General features: G+C 40.2%; 1 protein-coding gene across 8 annotated transcripts in view; it reads right to left on the reverse strand.

Annotated features, from left to right (window-relative positions):
* The window catches only part of ANKRD27 (ankyrin repeat domain 27), a 74,427-nt gene that overhangs the window by 27,032 nt on the left and 27,677 nt on the right, over positions 1-19,718 (reverse strand). For all 8 annotated transcript variants that reach the window (XM_077831234.1, XM_077831231.1, XM_077831233.1 and 5 more), the window contains 9 exons: positions 17,968-18,057; positions 17,048-17,175; positions 16,414-16,496; positions 15,514-15,629; positions 14,329-14,421; positions 13,713-13,910; positions 13,309-13,368; positions 13,093-13,209; positions 5,721-5,765 (listed from right to left, as the gene is read on the reverse strand). In XM_077831234.1, the coding sequence (XP_077687360.1) occupies positions 5,721-5,765; positions 13,093-13,209; positions 13,309-13,368; positions 13,713-13,910; positions 14,329-14,421; positions 15,514-15,629; positions 16,414-16,496; positions 17,048-17,175; positions 17,968-18,057 (930 nt within the window). The remainder of the gene's footprint in view (positions 1-5,720; positions 5,766-13,092; positions 13,210-13,308; positions 13,369-13,712; positions 13,911-14,328; positions 14,422-15,513; positions 15,630-16,413; positions 16,497-17,047; positions 17,176-17,967; positions 18,058-19,718) is intronic.

Consider the following 19,718-nt stretch of genomic DNA (forward strand, 5'->3'; position numbering starts at 1 on the left):
ATTTAGTTTGTTTAGTCTGGAAAAGAGAAGATTGAGAGGGGACATGATAACAGTTTTCAAGTACAAAAAAGGTTGTTACAAGGAGGAGGGAGAAAAATTGTTCTTCTTAACCTCTGAGGATAGGACAAGGCTTAAATTGAAGCAAGGGAGATTTAGGTTGGACATTAGGAAAAACTTCCTTTCAGGATAGTTAAGCACTGGAATAAATTGCCTAGGGAGGTTGTGGAGTCTCCATCATTAGAGATTTTTAAGAGTAAGTTAGACAAACACCTGTCAGGGACGGTCTAGATAATACTTAGTCTTTCCATGAGTGCAGGGGACTGGACTAGATGACATCTCGAGGTCCCTTCCAGTTCTATGATTCTATGAAACGGGCAGCTGTTAGTTAACACCCATTGGAACCTCTCATAGAGAAAAGAACAAAGCTGCTGAAAAGCACCATTTACTCCTGCTAAGGTTTGTGGAAAAATCAACAATCTTCCATGATCAATAGAACTGAAGGCTTCTAATAAGTCTGAAAACTGACAGGTCTTCTAATACCAGCAGGAACACATGATCTTCTTCTACGACGCAGTCAGTCAGATGCTGTACTAAAGTCAGGTCTGGTCCTAGAGCAAAGGGAGATCTGAAGTATCCACATATGGAGAGAATTATTTTACCACAAGCTTCTGAGCAGACTTACTCAGAAATGAAAGACTGATAATCATCATTCACGGCAAGCAGTGGTTTCTTGAGCAAAAACCACACAAACGTTTCCTTCAAAGTGTTTGGTAGCAAGCATTCTCTAATACAACTCTTAGCAATCTACACCAATAACAGACACAGCCTACACCCTACAGGAAGGACATAAAGATCTGATGTTTAATCAAAAGCATAGGTCGTGGCATGAAGCTCTCCCCAAAAACTCCAGTACCTCAGAAAGCAACATTAGACATAAAACAGTCATTTCTGTGAGGGTTTTCTCCCAGCTACCTTCCTGCAAAAAAAACCTGACCACCAAACAGCTTGCCAAAAATGAAATTACTTTTATCTACAAAATAAGAAGAAGTTTCCTTCCAAAGAACCAGACACTGAGGGCGTGTCTACACTTACCTCCAGAGTGATCAATCCAGCGGGGGGTCGATTTATCGCATCTAGTGAAGATGTGATAAATTGACCGCCAAGCACTCTCCCGTCGACTCCGGTACTCCACCGGAGGGAGAAGCGTAGGCGGAGTCGACGGGGGAGCGGCAGCAGTCGATCTACCGCAGTAAAGACGCTATTTTTGTAGCTGAAGTTGAGTAACTTAGACCGACTTAGCTTGGCCCCCTTCCGCCTCCCCCCAGTATAAACCAGGCCTGAGAAAAGACACTCTGGATTAACCAGGCTATGTACAGCCCAAACAAATGTGCTGTCTAAGATTTTGCAGATGCTATGATGGAGGCAAAGAACTGTTTATTTGTGGCTTCCTGCACAAATTACAATTTTTAAAATCTTTAGGCTCCTTAGGATTTGTTTAAAAAAGTTTGCTCTTGCAAAGCTCAGCTAGCAGTCACAGCAGAAATCTACAACAGTGCTAATGACTCTACTGCTGCTTCTGTTCCTATGGAACAGGCTTCAGATTGTCAAGAACAAGATAAGGGCTTTAAAATAATCACATTTTTTTAACAGATACCCACAGTTGGAACCTGTGCCAGCCAGCCAGACAACTCCTTTCATAATGAAAAGTTTTACAAGAGGACATACAGCAATTCCATTCAGCAACTGTAGTGAGTGAAGCCACATGGTGTAAGCTCAAGAGATTTGTCATCAGAACGCAGAGAAGGCACTTCTCTGTGTGCTGCATTGTCAAATACTGGTTCATCAGCGTTGGAACTCAGTCTTTCCAGCTGAAATCTCAGTAATTTGTTTAATTTGTCTTAAATATTTTTCTCATATGCTTTAGGCTTTGGCAAAACTGGTAAAAAAAAATCACTTGTGCAAATTAATGTGAAATTGTGCATGTTTACTTTATTCTTTTATAAAGACTTAATCACGAAGAAGGTAAATACTCCCATTTTATGGATGAGACACTGAGGGTATAGAATCATAGAATCATAGAATATCAGGGTTGGAAGGGACCCCTGAAGGTCATCTAGTCCAACCCCCTGCTCGAAGCAGGACCAATTCCCAGTTAAATCATCCCAGCCAGGGCTTTGTCAAGCCTGACCTTAAAAACTTCCAAGGAAGGAGATTCCACCACCTCCCTAGGCAACGCATTCCAGTGTTTCACCACCCTCTTAGTGAAAAAGTTTTTCCTAATATCCAATCTAAACCTCCCCCACTGCAACTTGAGGCCATTACTCCTCGTTCTGTCATCTGCTACCATTGAGAACAGTCTAGAGCCATCCTCTTTGGAACCCCCTTTCAGGTAGTTGAAAGCAGCGATCAAATCCCCCCTCATTCTTCTCTTCCCAAGTTTCCCAAGACCACACAACATATCAGTGTCTGAACCACAGTAAGACCCAGGCCTCAGATTTCTAATGCAGTGACAACAGCGCTGAACCTTCTGCTTTACTGTTTAACTCCCTCAGGAACATCCGGTAGTTGTGAAGCATTCAACACAAACAAGCTTTGTACAGTCCTCCATCTTTATGATCTACATATTCAGTCACAGCACAGGATAGCAGCGCTCATACAAAACAATAAAACATTCTAAACACAACGTCCCTCACTAGCTTACCCTTCCCTTAGGAGTCCACGAGGGATCATTTGTGTTCTGTCAACCAGGTAGGCAGGGTCCTCTGCCCCCTTGCCTACCCTGCCCCTGCAGCAGCATCCCTACTCTTAATCTAGTGCAAAATGGCTCTCCCACAGTCCTTTCATAAGATTCCTGCTGGGGTCACCTGCTTCTTTTGGTCTCTGCCTGGTAAATTTCCATTACTTACAACCCTATCCTCCCTTCAGACCAGAGGAGGAAGTAGCTTCTCCCAGCAAGAGCAAACCCTCTGTCCCAAGGTATTTGACAGTAAATAGAAAAACACTGAATGTTGATCATTCACCATTGTCTCTGGCCTGTCAGAGAGACATGACAAAACCTTGCTAACTCAGAGTGGATCCACATACATATAAGCTTTCCATGGCACAGTAATTTCATGAAACAATTTTGTAAAAACATCTCCGATTCAGAAGCAGTACAGACAAGACCCCTAAATCATCACAAGTGCCTCCATGACAAGACACTTCAGCAGCATTTTCGAAAGTGGCCTCCTCTTATTACACATGGCTGAGTTTTTGAATGCCCAGCTTGAGACACGTGGGGCCTGATTTTCAGCATTGAGCAACCATAACTCCAACTGAAGTCAATGGGAACTGCAGGCATTCCACACCTTCAGGGAAAAAATTCAAACTCACAGGGGTCTGAAGTTGGGCATCCAAAATAAAAGGCCATTTGTAGAAATATGGGACTTAGCCTCTCTGCGTCTCAGGTTGCCCATTTGTAAGACAGGGCAACATTATTTACTCTATGTGAGCCTGAGAATAAACAGGATATAAGATGTCCCCAGCCCCAGGCAAGTGGGTATTACTATCCCATTTTACAGGTTAAGAAATAGTCTCACAAAGTTAAAATGCCTACCCATAGGAGGCAGTAAGGACTAGACATAGCTCTAGCAATCAGCTAACCTGTATTCTAATCTTACTTCTGACAATGACTTGTTGGGTGACCTTGACCTAATCAATAAGGTCAGGTGTCTCTATGTGTAAATGTGGGTTTTACATGTTTACTTAACTAATGAGTGTACAGTATTACCAATGGTTCTTTCCTTTTCTTAATCAGCTAGTAGGTAAACTTATACTTACCATCTGACTGGTATAGAAGACACTAGAGAATCAACTACATACTATATATTATATTCAGACAGATGACTTATGATGCCATATCAACATATCTGTTAATCCTGGTATGTGTTACCCTATGGGAATTTTTAGAAAGATTCATTATGTACATACTGTACATAAACCCAGTATATCATATACTCTGTTACAGGGTTTCCACAATCTTCTGTTTTACGATGAGTATTAAAAAACTACAACAAAAACCCATGTATACCCCCAAATTTAGAGCTCTAATTTTTTTTAAATGTCAGCTGCTATTTTTCAGTAAAATATCTTCAAAAGTACCATAATTTTCAAGTATTTCAGAAGAAAAGAAGGAAATTGCTATAGTAGCTCAAATGTATCAAGACAGACAGTAAGTAATGCAAATTATAGGATATAAACGTTCATGTTCATATTGCTGTAGATGTCGACTCTTTATTGGAAGTGAAGTACAAAAGTCAAAATATACCCAAATTGTGTACTATTTAAACCCATTTTTACTCTGTACTTGCTAATGACAAACTAATGCCAACTTAAATTTTTATTTATGGTCTCTGCTATTGCCAAAAACACTAAATAAGAAAAGCCAGACTTCCATCCTACAGTATATGCACATGCCCAAATATGTTATATATGTACTATGTATACACTGTGAACAGGGAGTGCTTAAAATCAGCAGGTTGAAACTTTCTGTTTATATTGATTTGGAGCTTTGATCCGTCTCTACTAAAGGTGCTGGCAACTTAGAGTTCAGGAAATATTTGTCAATTTCAAACTTTCATAATTGCTATAACATATGAAGGGAAACTGAGTTGTGAACGTTCTTGAAGTCTGAGCTCTTTGCACATGTGAAGTGGAGTAATGTGCACATTTTTAAAGTGTTGGCTTTAATTCACAAGGAAGAACAGTGTAAATAAATTACTCAGCATAAAAAAAAACAGAAGATGGAATATAACATAGAAAAAAAACCACAATATCCTAATAATGTGGCACCCAAAAGAACTCCAAAACCCATACGCCTTATTTATAGAGATGGAGACACAAACCTGTGGACAGCAAAAACAACGAGGATTCAGAAAACACAGAAGAAAGGAAAAGAGTAATACAGGAACAGTGACTTTGCCATATTTTCCTCTCACTGATACTGGAATAAATCTGAAGAAACTCTACTGAAGTCCACAGAGATACACCAGATCAAAACTAGCATAAGCAAAAGGAGAATGAGACACTGTTTTTTTCTGGGATTCACAAGTGTCCCAATTTCACCAGTGGTAAACAACTCTGAAATCTGGAGGCCTGCCACCTAGATTATAGTTTGGTGCTACAAAAATAATTGGATCAAAGCAGTTTCTAATATGCATTTATTTAGTGCCCTGAAAGTAGGTCTATCTGAGCTGGAAGACATTTCTTGCTTTGGGCTGGAGTGCTACTAAGCGCATTTGAGGAACTCTGTTCTAAATGAAGTAAGCATAGGATACATCAGCTTGGAGTTTGTTTTATTTTTAAAATCACAAGGGCACCAAATAAAAGAATAAAACTAAGATATTTCAAATCAATGAATAAAGAGGAGCATGTTTAAAAGAATTATATCCATAGTTTTTCTCCTTTAACAGACAGTATTTTATATTTGCTCAGATCTAAATTATTCTCTAGAGCACCAAGTAATTTCAAATTATTGACTTAAAAATATTGTTAGCTGAGTACTTTTGGAATGTGAAATGAATATTCACAGCAGCATAAGTCAATCAGCACTTGAGTCATATTTTTTTTAAATGAAATTGACTATGCATTCCCCATGCAGTGTTATGTGTAAACAGCTTCCTCAACTTCAGCAGGATAGCTGGGAATTCAGTATTCTACATCAAGTCATTCTAAGAACTTACCATTTCCAGATCTCCATCAGCAACTGCTCTTAAGAGTTTTTCTATCTATATATAAAATCAGAAAAGGGAATTTTAGTTGCTTTGGTAATACTGGTATTAAACTGTACTCTGAAAATCCAGTGTCCTTTATTAACCTCCTAATCTTAATCTGAAGGATTACAGCTGGCCCATTTCAGATATGTTGATAAAGTTATAAAGGAAAACGTTATTAACTTATGAAATACAAAAGCTGTATAAGGCTATAGAGCCATTCAATGATTTTTGAATTGCGCAGCAGAAGATAATCATCTAAATATAGAACACATATGGTGCATATGTAAATAAGCTCATGCTAGTTAATACAGCAAATACATTTTTCAACCTCACCAGCAATTATGCGTGTACTTTTATTTAGGATCCAGCATTACAAAAGAAATAAAAGCTATTAAAGGCATGTAGCTCCCCATGGATGATGTTTTGGGCTCTTGCTAGGCTGGTAGTTGATGCCAAAGGGGTCCCTTTTTTTTTCTTTTTTTAATAGTAGCTTGAGTCAAAACATGTTTTGCACTTCTACATCTGCATATTAGTGGTTTGTAGTAGTTGCAAGTTCTACTCTACTTCAGTGTTAAAATAAACATTGTCAAATTGGACCCAAAATCTAAATTTATTCTAAGTATGGAGTTTGCTTTTTTTTAAATAATTAAAACTTACTATGACATCACTGAAAAGGTATAAAAACATGCAGTATTTTTGCTGCACCTGCAAAAGCATGTTAAAAGGTCTCTGATGACCCAATATATCAGCATTTTAACAAATATTCATAGGACTGTGCTATCACCAGTGATACTAGTGTATAAAAAGATGTTTCAGCATAAGATACTGTGGCAGTTGACCTCATTTCTAAGTAATGGCAAGATTGACATTTCAGCTTCTATCTAGAAATTTCTACATTCCACATCACTGGTAGTATCTGAGCACATTCAAAAGACAGACAGACACATTCCTTTGCCAGATAGAAAGGGTATAACTGAGGGTGAACAAAACGTATTCAATTTCCAAAGTTCCAAAGAACATTCTGCAATTAATGGAGAGGTCTGCTTTAAAATTATTCATTCAAGTATTTTTGAAGGCACATTAGCAGTCCTATGATGAACATGAAATAAATAAATTAATCAGTAAAAACAAGTCTCCTGTCCCTGTTATTAATACCAACTTAGATGATTAAAACTGAATTTACTTTTCAACATTACACTGCTTGGATCATGATGATAAACGTTTGAGATTTATGTTTTTTGTTTACATTTGTATTGCATTCAGCTTGGACAAAGAAACAGACTAATTGGTTTTCATGTTTTGGTTCTCATGCACTAGCTCAGTACTTCAGTGCTGGAGTTGCAAAAACCAAAAATCTTTTTTTTTGTAATTTAAAAAAAATTATGAATATATAATTATATATTCCAACAAATTTATTACAAAACCTGCATTTTGGGCATAAACTACTTAATATCGCTAAATAATTTCTAGATGAAAATACATAATTTATTGTTTTCTGTCCCGTACAAAATTAAAGATGACTTCTAGTTTGGATAAACAGAACTGCAGATCCTGCAGTTGGACCTGCATGAGTGGACCAAATAAATGGGGGAGCAAGTGAATGCAATGGGATTCTATAGGGACTCAAGAATCTCCCAGTAAGGATCAAAATGTAGGACTAGGGTCTCAGTTCTTTCTCTGACTTATTTTGGAAGCTTTAGTCTTAGGTTTCTTTTCTCTACAAATAAAGTAAGAAAGAAAGAAAGAAATAGTTGGAGAGGAAAGTATTGTTTATTGGGATAATCTCTTTCTCCAGGCTTTTGGGGAGGAGATTGGAATAGGAGCCTTGAGGGCAAGGGACTCTGAGGCTAGAGTGGTTCATGGGTTCCACTCCCCTGGTTTTCATCCTGGTTTTGGGGAGGTTGCTAAAATTAATTTTGTTAGATTACCATATTTCTAATATATGGTAAAAGCAATCCAGGGATAGGCAATATATGTTTGTATAAATCTACAATAAAACAAATCAAATCAAATCAGGGAGGTCTGTAATCTCTTCCCAATTACTCTCACAAAAGCGAAAACCCTTGGCCCTCCTCCCAGGCCCCGCCCACTCCATACCCCCATGCCCGCTCTCCCCACCCTCACTCACTCATTTTCACCAGGCTGGCTCAGGGAGTTGGGGTGTGAGAGAGGGTGAGGGCTCCGGCTGGGAATGTGGGCTCTGGGGTGGAGCCAGGGATGAGGGGTTTGGGGTGCAGGAGGGGACTCTGGGGTGGAGCCGAGGGGTTCGGAGTATGGGAAGGGGCTCTGGACTGAGGGGGGGGTTGGAGTGTGGGAGGGGGTACGGGCTCTGAGCTGGGGATGCAGGTTCCGAGGTGGGGCCAGAAATGAGGAGTTCAGGGTGCAGGAGGGGGCTCTAGGCTGAGACAGTGGATTGGGATGCGAGCAGTGGTGAGGGCTCTGGCTGGGGGTGCGGGCTCTGCAGTGGGGCTCGGGATGAGGGGTTTAGGATGCAGGAGGGTGCTCTGGGCTGGGACTGAGGTTGTTTGGGAGATGGGAGGGGGATCAGGGCTGGGGCAGGGGGTTGGGGTGTGGGCTCTGTCTGGGGGTGCAGAGTCTGAGGTGGGGCTGGGGATGAGGGGTTTGGGATGTAGGAGGGTGCTCCGGGCTGGAACTAGGGGGTTTGGAGTGTATGAGAGAGCTCCAGGCTGGGATCAAGGGGTTCAGAGGACAGGAGGGAGATTAGGGCTGGGGCAGGGAGTTGGGGTACGGGAGGGCGGTGAGGGCTCTGGCTGGTGGTGGGGGCTCTGGGGTGGGGCTAGGGATGAAGGAGGGTGTTCCAGCTGGGACTGAGGAGTTCGGGGGGCGGGAGGGAGATCAGGGCTGGGGCAGGGGGTGGGCTCTGTCTGGGGGTGTGGGCTCTGGGGTGGGACTGGGGATGAAGGATTTGGGATGTAGGAGGGTTCAGAGTGTGGGAGGGGCTCCAGGCTGGGGCAGAGGGTTGGGATGGGGGTGGGAGGGTGAGAGCTCCGGCTGGGGGTGTGGGCTCTAGGGATGAGGGGTTTGGGGTGCAGGAGGGTGCTCCGGGCTGGGACCGATGGGTTTGGGGGGGTGAGAGAGGGATCAGGGCTGGTGCAGGGGGTTGTGGCGCGGGAGGGGATCAGGGGTGCAGGCTGCAGACGGCACTTACCTCAAGCAGCTCTCGGAAGCAGCAGCATGTCCCCCCTCCGGCTCCTACGCTGAGGCACAGCCAAGCAGCTCTGTGTGCTGCCCCGTCCGCAGGCTCTCCCCACCCCCACAGCTCCCACTGGCCACAGTTCCTGGCCAATGGGAGCTTCAGAGTGGTGCTTGGGGTGGGGGCAGCATGCAGAGTCCCCTGGCTGTCCCTATGCATAGGAGCCAGAGGGGAGGACATGCTGCTGCTTCCTGGAGCTATAGGGAGCCTGGCTTAGCCCCGCTGCACTGCCGACTGGACTATTAACAGCCAGGTCAGTGGTGCTGACCGGAACCGCCAGGGATGCCTTTTCAACCGGGCATTCCAGTCTAAAACCGGACACCTGGCAACCCTATTCCCAATCCACCAATCAGGTGCTGCTGTTTGGGAAATGGAACAGACTGCAACTTTACTATAGGAAATTGACACTTGAAAGCTCTAGAGATATTATGCCTATTGAAGCAGTCCAACTGCACAGGGCTCTTCTGGAAGCTCCCACACAACACAGTAGCCAACAGCAGTAGCCCACAGCATAGCTTGAATGCCTTAAGGCAGAGCTACATTAGCAAACTTTTCAATCATCATTCAATACCAGTGTCGCTCCACCAGCTGTAGCAACTGTGGAAGTCAGAGTAGACAGGGCTCTGCCATTTTACCATCATATTGCCTAACACTGTAGGCTAGGGCAGTGGTTCTCAATCTTTCCAGACTACTGTACCCCTTTCAGGAGTCTGATTTGTCTTGAGTACCCCCAGTTTCACCTCATTTAAAAATTACTTGCTTAGAAAATCAGACATAAAAATACAAAAGTGTCACAACACACTGTTACTGAAAAATTGCTGACCTTCTCATTTTTACTATATAATTGTAAAATAAATCGATTGGAATATAAATATTGTACTTATATTTCAGTGTGATACTTGAGCCTGTTTTTCACTTGTGAGTCTTGTCTGAATCCCAAGCCCTGGTGCCCAGGGCTGAAGCAGGTAACTTAACTTCACAGGTGGCTCCCATGGCATGGAGCCCCGGGCAATTGCCCTGCATGCCACCTCCTAATGTCGGCCCTGTACTTGTGACCCCCCCCAAAAAATACATCCCATGACCACCCTGGGGGCTGCATCCCCCCGATTGAGAAACACTTATCTAGATGAGTTGAGTACCCCCTGGAAGATCTCTACGTACCCCTGGTTGAGAACCACTGGGCTAGGAGACTTACTATAGTGTAGAAAAGGCTTTTCTGTTCCTCCCTGCTCTCCATTTAGAATGCTATGCTTTGCCTTCACTCCCTTGGTGCCCTGGACCATATGCTGTAAAACCTCAATTGTCAAGGGAGGTTTACCGCAATCTTGGGATTGTCACAGTCAGCAGGGATGTCCTGGGCATGTAGAAATTCGGCATCTACTCAAAGATGAAGAGGGACTTGGATGGGGACTTGTACATATTACTTTGCATATTGTTACATTAAACCTGTGTCCAACTCTGCCAGAGAGATCAAAACAAGGTCATGACTATTGTCAGAGTCTGATTTTATAGCTTACAGCCTTCCTGTAATAGAATGGGATAATAGGCATACACAGCTCTGTGGTCAACTCTCTGTTAAAACACTCACATCCTTATGCATCCAAGAACTCACGGGAGTTTAACATCAGCAACCTAGTCAGAGGAACATAGCCATTTGTTATGTAGCTTATGCATGATTCATGAATGGTTATAAAAAAGTCTGGCACCCCTCCAGGTTGTTCTCTCCTCAATGGAAGAACTGTACCTTCCTTTGCATGCAAGCTCACAAGATGCAGAATTCCACCTGACAAAGTCTGCTTCACTTCACCTACTTACTTGCTATATTGTTCCATTGCCAGAGGGCAAAGCAGTTATTGTATTCTCAGGAGAGAAATTTCCTAAATTATTTGTCTATATCTTTACTAATGGTTCTTTTCCATGGTGCCAGTAAGTCATGGCAAGTCATTTGTGTAGAACACCAAATAGGTCTCTCCTTGCATTGAACTGTTTGGACAAATAGCTATTTAGCAGCCAGCAGCGTGGATGGATAAAGACTGCATTGACCCCTTAGCCCATGGTCTAACTCCTACAGTCTGTAGAGCCAATCCTGCCAGTCTCCTATTCCAGTGGCAATTCCCTACATGGAGAATTTGCAGAATTAGACTCTGGTCTTCTTGCTTAGTGGGAGTAATAGCAGTGAGCCCATGTGAAACTTGGCTAACGGTAATGAACTAAAGTTGGATTACAGAAAAGCCATTAACCTCAACAGACTAAGGTATAAGCTGCTAGTAATCTTTTCTCCTGGTTTGAACTACAGACTCAGCCTATGAAGTGTGATAAGTTTGTCCCTTTAAGAAAAAACAAATCCTCAACCTGTTATTGGGTGAGATTTTGTGTGCATTATACCTTATTTATGGAGCAACATTACTGGGCTTGGCTCTGTACACACAGACATGGACCTGTTATAAGGATATTACAGTGTAAATTACACACTGGAAAAAGTGTACACACAAATAAACACAGTATACAAGAAGAGAGTGATAATACCACATTGTGAATTAACATTTTCAACTCAGGTTTCAGAGTAGCAGCCGTGTTAGTCTGTATTCGCAAAAAGAAAAGGAGTACTTGTGACACCTTAGAGACTAACAAATTTATTTGAGCATAAGCTTTCATGAGCTACAGCTCATTTCATCGATGAAGTGAGCAGGAGCTCACAAAAGCTTATGCTCAAATAAATTTGTTAGTCTCTAAGGTGCCACAAGTACTCCTTTTCTATTTTCATCTCATGCTCCTTCATGCTTTTTGGAGTAGTTATCCAAGAGCCTCCTAGAATAAATATTTTGAGGAGATTTGAATGAAGAGAGGAGGGATGTGTCCTTTTTTTTGTAAAAGGAAGGAAAGAGAATTCTAAGCAAGAGGTAGTATGGAAGGAGACAAAGGTATTTAAGAGGGTGGCTTGAAAGGAACAGAGGAGTGGGAAGAGGAAGAAGAAATGAAACCTGAGAGGTAAGGGTGGAGTTGAGCAGGGCTTGGGAAGGGAAGATGAAAAGTATGGTTTTGAGGTGGAAGGTGAGAGGAAGTGAGTGTGGAAATTCAAAGGGAGTGACCTGGCAAGAGTGGATTTTATCAGCCGCATTTTGGATATATTGGAACTGGACACGAGACATGCAGGCAGGGCAACAGATGAGATATATTCCTTACTATGTTCTGAAAATTGACTTCCTATGGTTTATTACAAAAGCTAGTTCTTTGCACTTCATCATGTTTCTTGTCAACTCCCCGCCTAGAATCTTCTCTTTTCTATTATTAATTTTAAAACATACCATACGATGTTATTTGATTCTGATGCTGAGTTTTATAGACAGAAAGGGAGACTGAATGCCCCCAGGAGCTTATGAACACACAGAGCACCCAGTTAACCACATTGTGATATTAACAGCTGCAAAGTACACTTTTAAAAAAAATACAGTTCCATCATTAACACTTCCTAAGAGTCAAGCAAAAATGTATGCTTAGATATCAAGGTGACAGCCGATACCTCGGAATAGCAGTGCTTCACCATCTGCTCTAACACCAGTAGTGTGCCTCCTCCACACCCAGATATATATATAGTGCCAGGTGTCTTAAGAGTTTTCCTCACACTTGGGGAATGAGTCTTTATTTGGCACATTTCTGATTCACGCACAAAGCAGCAGCTTGTTATTCACAGTATTCCAATCCAATGGGTGCTCCACTTGGTGCTCCTGTACAGAGAAGATTCCTGCGTAGTGCAACAGTACTGAAAGACCTCATTGTTTGTGGAGCCATCTCTGACTACTTACTTACGCTTAGTGAAGTGCTGAGAAAGTACAGTACATGATCTTTCTTTCCGTGGAATCCTTCTCAGAGCAGGAAAGTCATAGTGTGTTTAAAGGAGACAAGTGAGGATTTTTCCCTTTGGCTGAAGTGAAAAAACTTCCATTGCCCTTTTCTGGAGCTCTCCCTTAGTTTACTATCAGTGCAGGACTAGCTTATGCTTATTGCTTACTGTTAATTAGCTATCCCAGACAGCTATGTCTGGTGGAGTAATTTAAAATGACACTGTAGAATTGACACTCAAGGCTACCTTTGCACAGCTAAATACCAAGCTTTTATTACTCTTACCTCTTTGTAATTATTTTTAACTTCTTGTCTGGTGTCTGCTGACGCTGATGACAAGCTAGAGACAGATGACCCTCTGCTGAAGGTATCTGCTGAATGCTGAGGAGACCTAACTGGAGACTTTAATCAGATCAACAAAAACAAAACAAACAAGAGAGTTTACATCCTCATGTTAAATAGCTAAAATGTATGCAAAAGATTAGCAACTCACTCTGTTACCTCAGAAGCACTCTGTCCCCTTTCAAATGTTAGGTAGTTTAATTCCATCAATGATAAAATCTGCAGAAAAAATATTAATGAAGAGATACAATGCAACTCAATTTCAAGAGGAATTTACTGATGGAAACACAAATTAGCCAACCACTTAATATCAGCAAAAGAGATTATGATGAATCAGATTAAAGCAACAATTTGCAATGTTTACATTCCATACTAAAAAAAAACACTGCCATGCATTTTAAGATGTAAAATATGAGCTTCCTTTCTTGAAAGTGAATGAAAATTATTTTTAATTGTAAGAGTACATGCCCACATATCCCACTCACAACTAAGCTTCAAATACAGCTAAATCACTGTGGAAATGCATTTTAAAAACCTCCCTGCTAGCAGATTGGGAAGAATACCTTAGAATTTAATGCACACTGCAGGGAAGTCTCTTTCATCCGGTTTTGAATATCTGGGTTGGCTCCATTCTGCAGCAGGACTTCTATTATTCCTTGATAGCCCCAGCGAGCAGCTATATGGAGGGGAGTATCTCCTTTTTCGTTACCAGTATCTAGTCTACAAGAGTGTACATCATAATAGACTAAAGCTTTGACACACTGGAAAGAAAAGAAAAACCACCAATGAATTATATCACTGGTTCCCAATCCACATAACATGTGCAATCTGAACAGTAATGCTGGTTTTATTGCAGATCCTAGAATCTACTCCCTCGGGTAGGTTTTTTTATCAAATATATGTCAATTTTTAAAAGGCCATAATAAATAAACAATGAATAGAAGGGACCCAAACAACTAGGTTTTCTAGCAGCTACACCAATGTAAATGGATACCTACATTAAACAAATACTATGACATAATAAAGTGCCAGTTTATGAATTAAAGAGTCATCCTCCAAAACTGTGTTTTATTTACTTTTTTAAATAAACAAATGTAATCCAAATTGGCATCACAATTTCATTGCATGCAGTAATCCTATTAGGATGTCTATTTAGTTTGTTACAAAACAATTACTTACATCCTCATGACCATAAGTGCAGGCTAAATGAAGTGGAGTATTGCCATTATTGTCTTGAACATCTGTACTTGCCTTATAGTGCAACAAGAGAAGCTTAACAGAAAAAGAAAGTCAACATCTAAGTAACAGAAAATTAATGGACAAACAATTGTTACTGCTGTAGCACCCTTTAGGTTTCTAGGATGATGAATTACTATAGTACAAATAGAACCACATCTCTTCTGCTTTAAACCAGTAAGTAAAGATGGTTGTCCTTGGCTTCATGCCACTATTTTGCTCCAGTTCTTGTCACACACTATTTAGAAACCACAGAATATATCTGCAGACTGACTCTAAATCACCCACTGTAGCTAGGTACTTCAGCACAGATAACATGTATATTCACTCAGTGTTCTAAGAGCGCTGTAAAGAAAAAGGCACAATGGGTTTAATTAAGTGCATCATTTCTCTCTCTGAATTTCTTACTTTTGAACATCTGAGTTGCTGTAATATTATATGAAACATTTGTTAAAAAATTCAAGTGTACAATAACTGACTGAACTGTATGATTAGTCTATTTTCAAAACAATGTTTAAAGCATTGTATTTACTTGACTGATCATAATAGCTCTTTTGCATCAATCCAGAGCAGAGATTCCACTATCCTATCAGTCTGTGCTAAACATTAGACATGAATTAAAAAACATATTGAAAAATACTATGCATACATAATGACTAACAACTGAGTTATTCAGAAATAAGCAAAGCCATACAAATCCCATTCTGAACTAATGGGCTTACAAAAGGTAACTGGAGATAATAAGGCTACTTGGAGTTTTGGGAATGCAGAAAAGCATGTCACATTTGGCAAACCTCTCAAAATCTAGTTTTCAAACTAATTTAGAAAATGTTAAATAAAATTAAAAAAATAAAAAACTTGAACCAAGAGGACAGAGGTAACAAGAATTTATTCTCAACATGAGATCTTGCAGATCTGAGAAAATTTTGACACCTGGATTATAAACCTATAAAGTTTAGCATTTAATTAAAATGCTGAAAGGCCCTGAAGTGTGATAGCACACAGTTATAATGAAGCTTTTGCATCCCTGAACAATGGTATCAGTAGAGCAGCAATAGTGAGATTTGTTTTTTCTTCAACTTATATATGTATTAAAAAAATTCACTGGTTAATCCTTTCAGTGCTTACTGTAACGTTCTGATATCCTTTCTGACAGGCAAGATGAAGAGGTGTTGAACCATGGTAATCTGTAGCATTGACTACAGCTCCTTTGGAAACTAACAGGTCAATTAATGACGCTTGCCCTATGGAAAATATGTGGTCATTAAAACTGAGAAGTAAACATCTCACAGGAAAAGTTACTTTTCAAACTAAAATGTGAACTTCAAACCTTGACACTCTTCATTCTTGTGCACACTGCATATTCGCTTTCTTAGTACTTGCTCTTTGTAATGAACAGTCAAGTTACTACAGATTATTCAAGGGCACAGCTAAGAAAGGGGGGCCCCTAACTGCAACTAAGCTGCAATTGTATCTTGATGGTGAACAGGGAATGGAAAGTAAACTGATGTCACACAAAGTGCTCTGCTATGTACTGTGCAAGTCAAAGGTAATATAAGCAAAAACAAATTAAAAAAAATCTCCAGAGTAGATTAATGTGTCTGCTTACAAGCCTGAGGTCAGGACCAGGACGCACATTCAAGGGGTGGGGAGGGATAGCGTATATCATGCCACATATACTCGGCTACAGGATGTATATAAGACTTCCTACATAACGCTGTCAGTTTGTAATAGGATATCTCCTTTCTGAGGATACCTCCTAATCTACCCATCTGGCTGAAAGAAAAACAAATAAGAAACCAAAAGAAAATGCAGACAAGAGCACCTGGACTGAAGGGAAAAATACAAGAGTTTCATTCTGGGTCAAGATTTCTGTTTGTCTATCCCACAAGTAAAATACAGTTCATGCAAAACTCATCACAGAATGTAAATTGAAAAATAAGCTAATGTGTCCCCTCTTTCAAGGACTTAATGAAGAGTAAACAGAAGGTAAATATTACACAGTCATGGAAAGACAGCAATACTCACCATAAATAGCAGCTATATGAAGTGGTGTGTATCCCCTGTCATCTCTGGAAAATGGAGTGACAATGGAAGGATCATTCATCTTCCTATAAAACAGGATAGTTTTCAAGAACATAAGTTAGCTGTATATCAGGTACTGGAGAAAATTTACACACACACACACTCACTCACTCTACATAGTTTTTACACCTATTTAAGTTTTCAAACCTATTTACCCTCTATCATTTCTCATTAACAGATTATTCCATATGGGTTTTTACTTAGCCAAAAGAAAAAAAAATCCAGACATCTATTCTTTTGACTGTGAAATCCAAATACAGAGAAGAGAGTCACTCTTTAACATGTCCAAAGGATGTCACACTATCTCCCCTATCTAGGTAACTGAGCTCCCAGCTTTTCAATACTTTCCTATTCAAATCTGCATGCATAATTCTGAGACACCTACAATGTCTTCTGTCCCTCTCAACCTAGATACATACACACACGTACAATGCTAAAATGCAGCCAATATCCCTTCCAACCAGAAGAATTTTCTGGACAAGGCACTGCACATTCCAGTATTGCCCTCATACTCTAAAGGAAACCCTAGAATGCGGACCTTTAGAAAGCTTTTCATATGGAGATGAAGAATCCTTACCCAGAAACCAGCTTCTCGCAGTTGTCACAGAAACAGAGTGGGTGGCACATTTTCTGTACAGTGTCTTTATCACTATCACCTTGACTTAGTAATTGTCCCACTTCCTCCTGGTTACCTGAAGCAATATACTACAAAAGGCCAAGAGGAGGAAGAATGAGGTATTGATGTGAAAAAGCTTAAAATAAAACCTATTTCATCCACTGAAGCAAAAAAACAAAGCAACCGATTATAAATGAAGCACTAGGAGAACTGGTGCAAGGCTGGATAGGGCTGCTGCACATAATCCTCAATGAGTTTTCAGTATAAATAGCCCTTAGATCTGATCTTGGTTTGCTTTTCATAAAAAAAAAATTAAAACAAAATTCACATTGTTTTAGACTCAGTTACAACAATGACCTCCCTCTGTTCAGACACATTATTACTTGCAGTCTCTAGCCATACATGTAAATATGTATAATTAAAAGCTCTGCTTTGTGTCTTTGCACAGGTAAAATTCTCTTTTTAGAATTACATTATGAGATTGATTAACAAAATATGTAGGAGATGGGAGGTGACTGCACTTTAGATTTTTTTTTCAGCAAAACTTCTTGGTTTTAGGCACCAAAGTCTCTAGAGACTAACAGCCATTGGCATTGCAACTCTGTTTTAATGGGCCATTGACTATTACAGCAGCACTATTCCAACTCCATTTGTTTCTGTGCTAGAATCTGTAAGAATACATTGCCAACTTGCAGAAGCTTTGGCACAGAACTGCAATGCACTGATTACGCAGGCACCTCTTTATTGTCTAACATATGGCTTTTTTGGCACTCCCAAGCACAAGCAACATGGCAAAGTCATTACAAAGTGTGTGTTATAGTCTAGAAAACTGTGTGTAAGAGATTGTACATATATAATGTTCTGCAATGCAGATTTTTCACCTTGAACAAGCAATCTATTGGGGTCGTGGACATCTGGGACAGCAAGTTCATTCTTTGTCTCAAGAACTTGTCACTAAACTTCTCAGATTCCTGAAAAGAAACAAGCCATGTCAATCAATAGTCCATATATTAGTAAAAAGAAAGTAGTTTTATAAAAAGTTATTTTTAAATATGCAATACATATATTTACCAGCTCTTAGCTTACGTAACAGGTTAAAGCCTAAAAGTTTGATTTAATACTTAAAATTCTGTATCAATGATTTTGTACATTTGTACAAGAGCATCCCCTGCCAGCTAACTGGACGTTAGTCCATAAAATAATTCCCCGGCACACCTTAGACATTTTAGTACTAAAACATCTGAGTTTCATTAACAAAATAAAAATATTTTTTTCTATCAGAAAAACCAAAGTAAAAGCAGCTTTTGAAGTGGCCAAATTGGTGAGAGATATGCCTCATATAAAACACAGACTAAAGGGGGTGTGCCAAAGAGTAAGATGGACCATCAAAAAGCTACTGCCTAAAAACAGGCCCAGGGCAGATACTATCTGCTGCCAGCCATGTAGCAGAGTCAAGAAGCAGCCCCAGAATCAGAAAGCCCCTCAGCATCATGCTGGATTTGGCTGAAGGCTTCTCTACCTAACATGGACACAAAATCTGCCAAGTTAGCTCCTGTGATACTAGTTGAGATTAAATGGATTTGACAGAGACCCATTCTTCAGCACTTGAGATTAAATTTCAAAATAACAGTTCCTGTATTTGCATGTAACAAATACTCAGCCAGTGCCCTGTGTGTGAAGGTTACAAGGCAGCATGTCAAACTGAAGCATTAGAAAAATCAATACAGAGCAAATGAACACAAGACCACTCCGGTTTCCTGGTGGTACTGGAATGTGGAGTTCAACAGCTTTTCTGGAAACTTGGATCCCTGAGGTTTTAATGTTAACACAGTAGGTGATCTTATGGAGAAAGCCTCTCAAAACCATTTATAAAGCCACCATCACCACTAGAACTACTCTTTTAAGAATTTAATAGAAACAGAAATCTGTTTGGTTCAGACTTGTGCTTCTAGATAATTTGGCTATAATTATGGTTTCTTTCAATAGTTAAATATGTTTGATATAGAGAAATTTTAGGATAGAAACTTGCAAAGGATTATGGGCACATGTGCTATTATACTATTTTTCCTAAACCTCACATGAGCTGTGCTCTCCTTACCGCAATTTCATCAGTCACTAAATTTACAATTGTAAGGTGAATAAAAGGAACTCAATTTGCTTGTACTTATATGAGCTGTTCTCTCCCAAAGGGTGTACAATCATAGAATATCAGGGTTGGAAGGGACCTCAGGAGGTCATCTTTATCAATCTTTAACATTGCTTTTTTTTTCTTTGAATTTTCCACACAAAATTTTAAAGCACTAACTATTCTAAGAACTTGCTTGGCTTTGATCACTAGAAGCCCCTGTATTTAGTTATGCATGCTAAACCATGGAATAGTTTTTAAACTATGCATATGACTGACCTACAATGGAAAACTCAATACAGACATGTAAAAACTCAATACTGTGATGTGAGACTGGAGAACATGTATATCCTCTAAATTGGTTTGGTTTGTGTTTTAGTTACACACAGAAAAGACAGCAGGAGACTTCAACATTTTCAAACTTGGTTGCCTCGCATTCTGGTACCTAAATAGGTAGACAGGTTTTTCAGAGGTTTTGGTGATGTAGCACCTGCTGCTCTCACTGGA

Source organism: Eretmochelys imbricata, chromosome 12 (assembly GCF_965152235.1).
Source record: "Eretmochelys imbricata isolate rEreImb1 chromosome 12, rEreImb1.hap1, whole genome shotgun sequence".
In the NCBI taxonomy this organism is placed as follows: domain Eukaryota; kingdom Metazoa; phylum Chordata; order Testudines; family Cheloniidae; genus Eretmochelys; species Eretmochelys imbricata.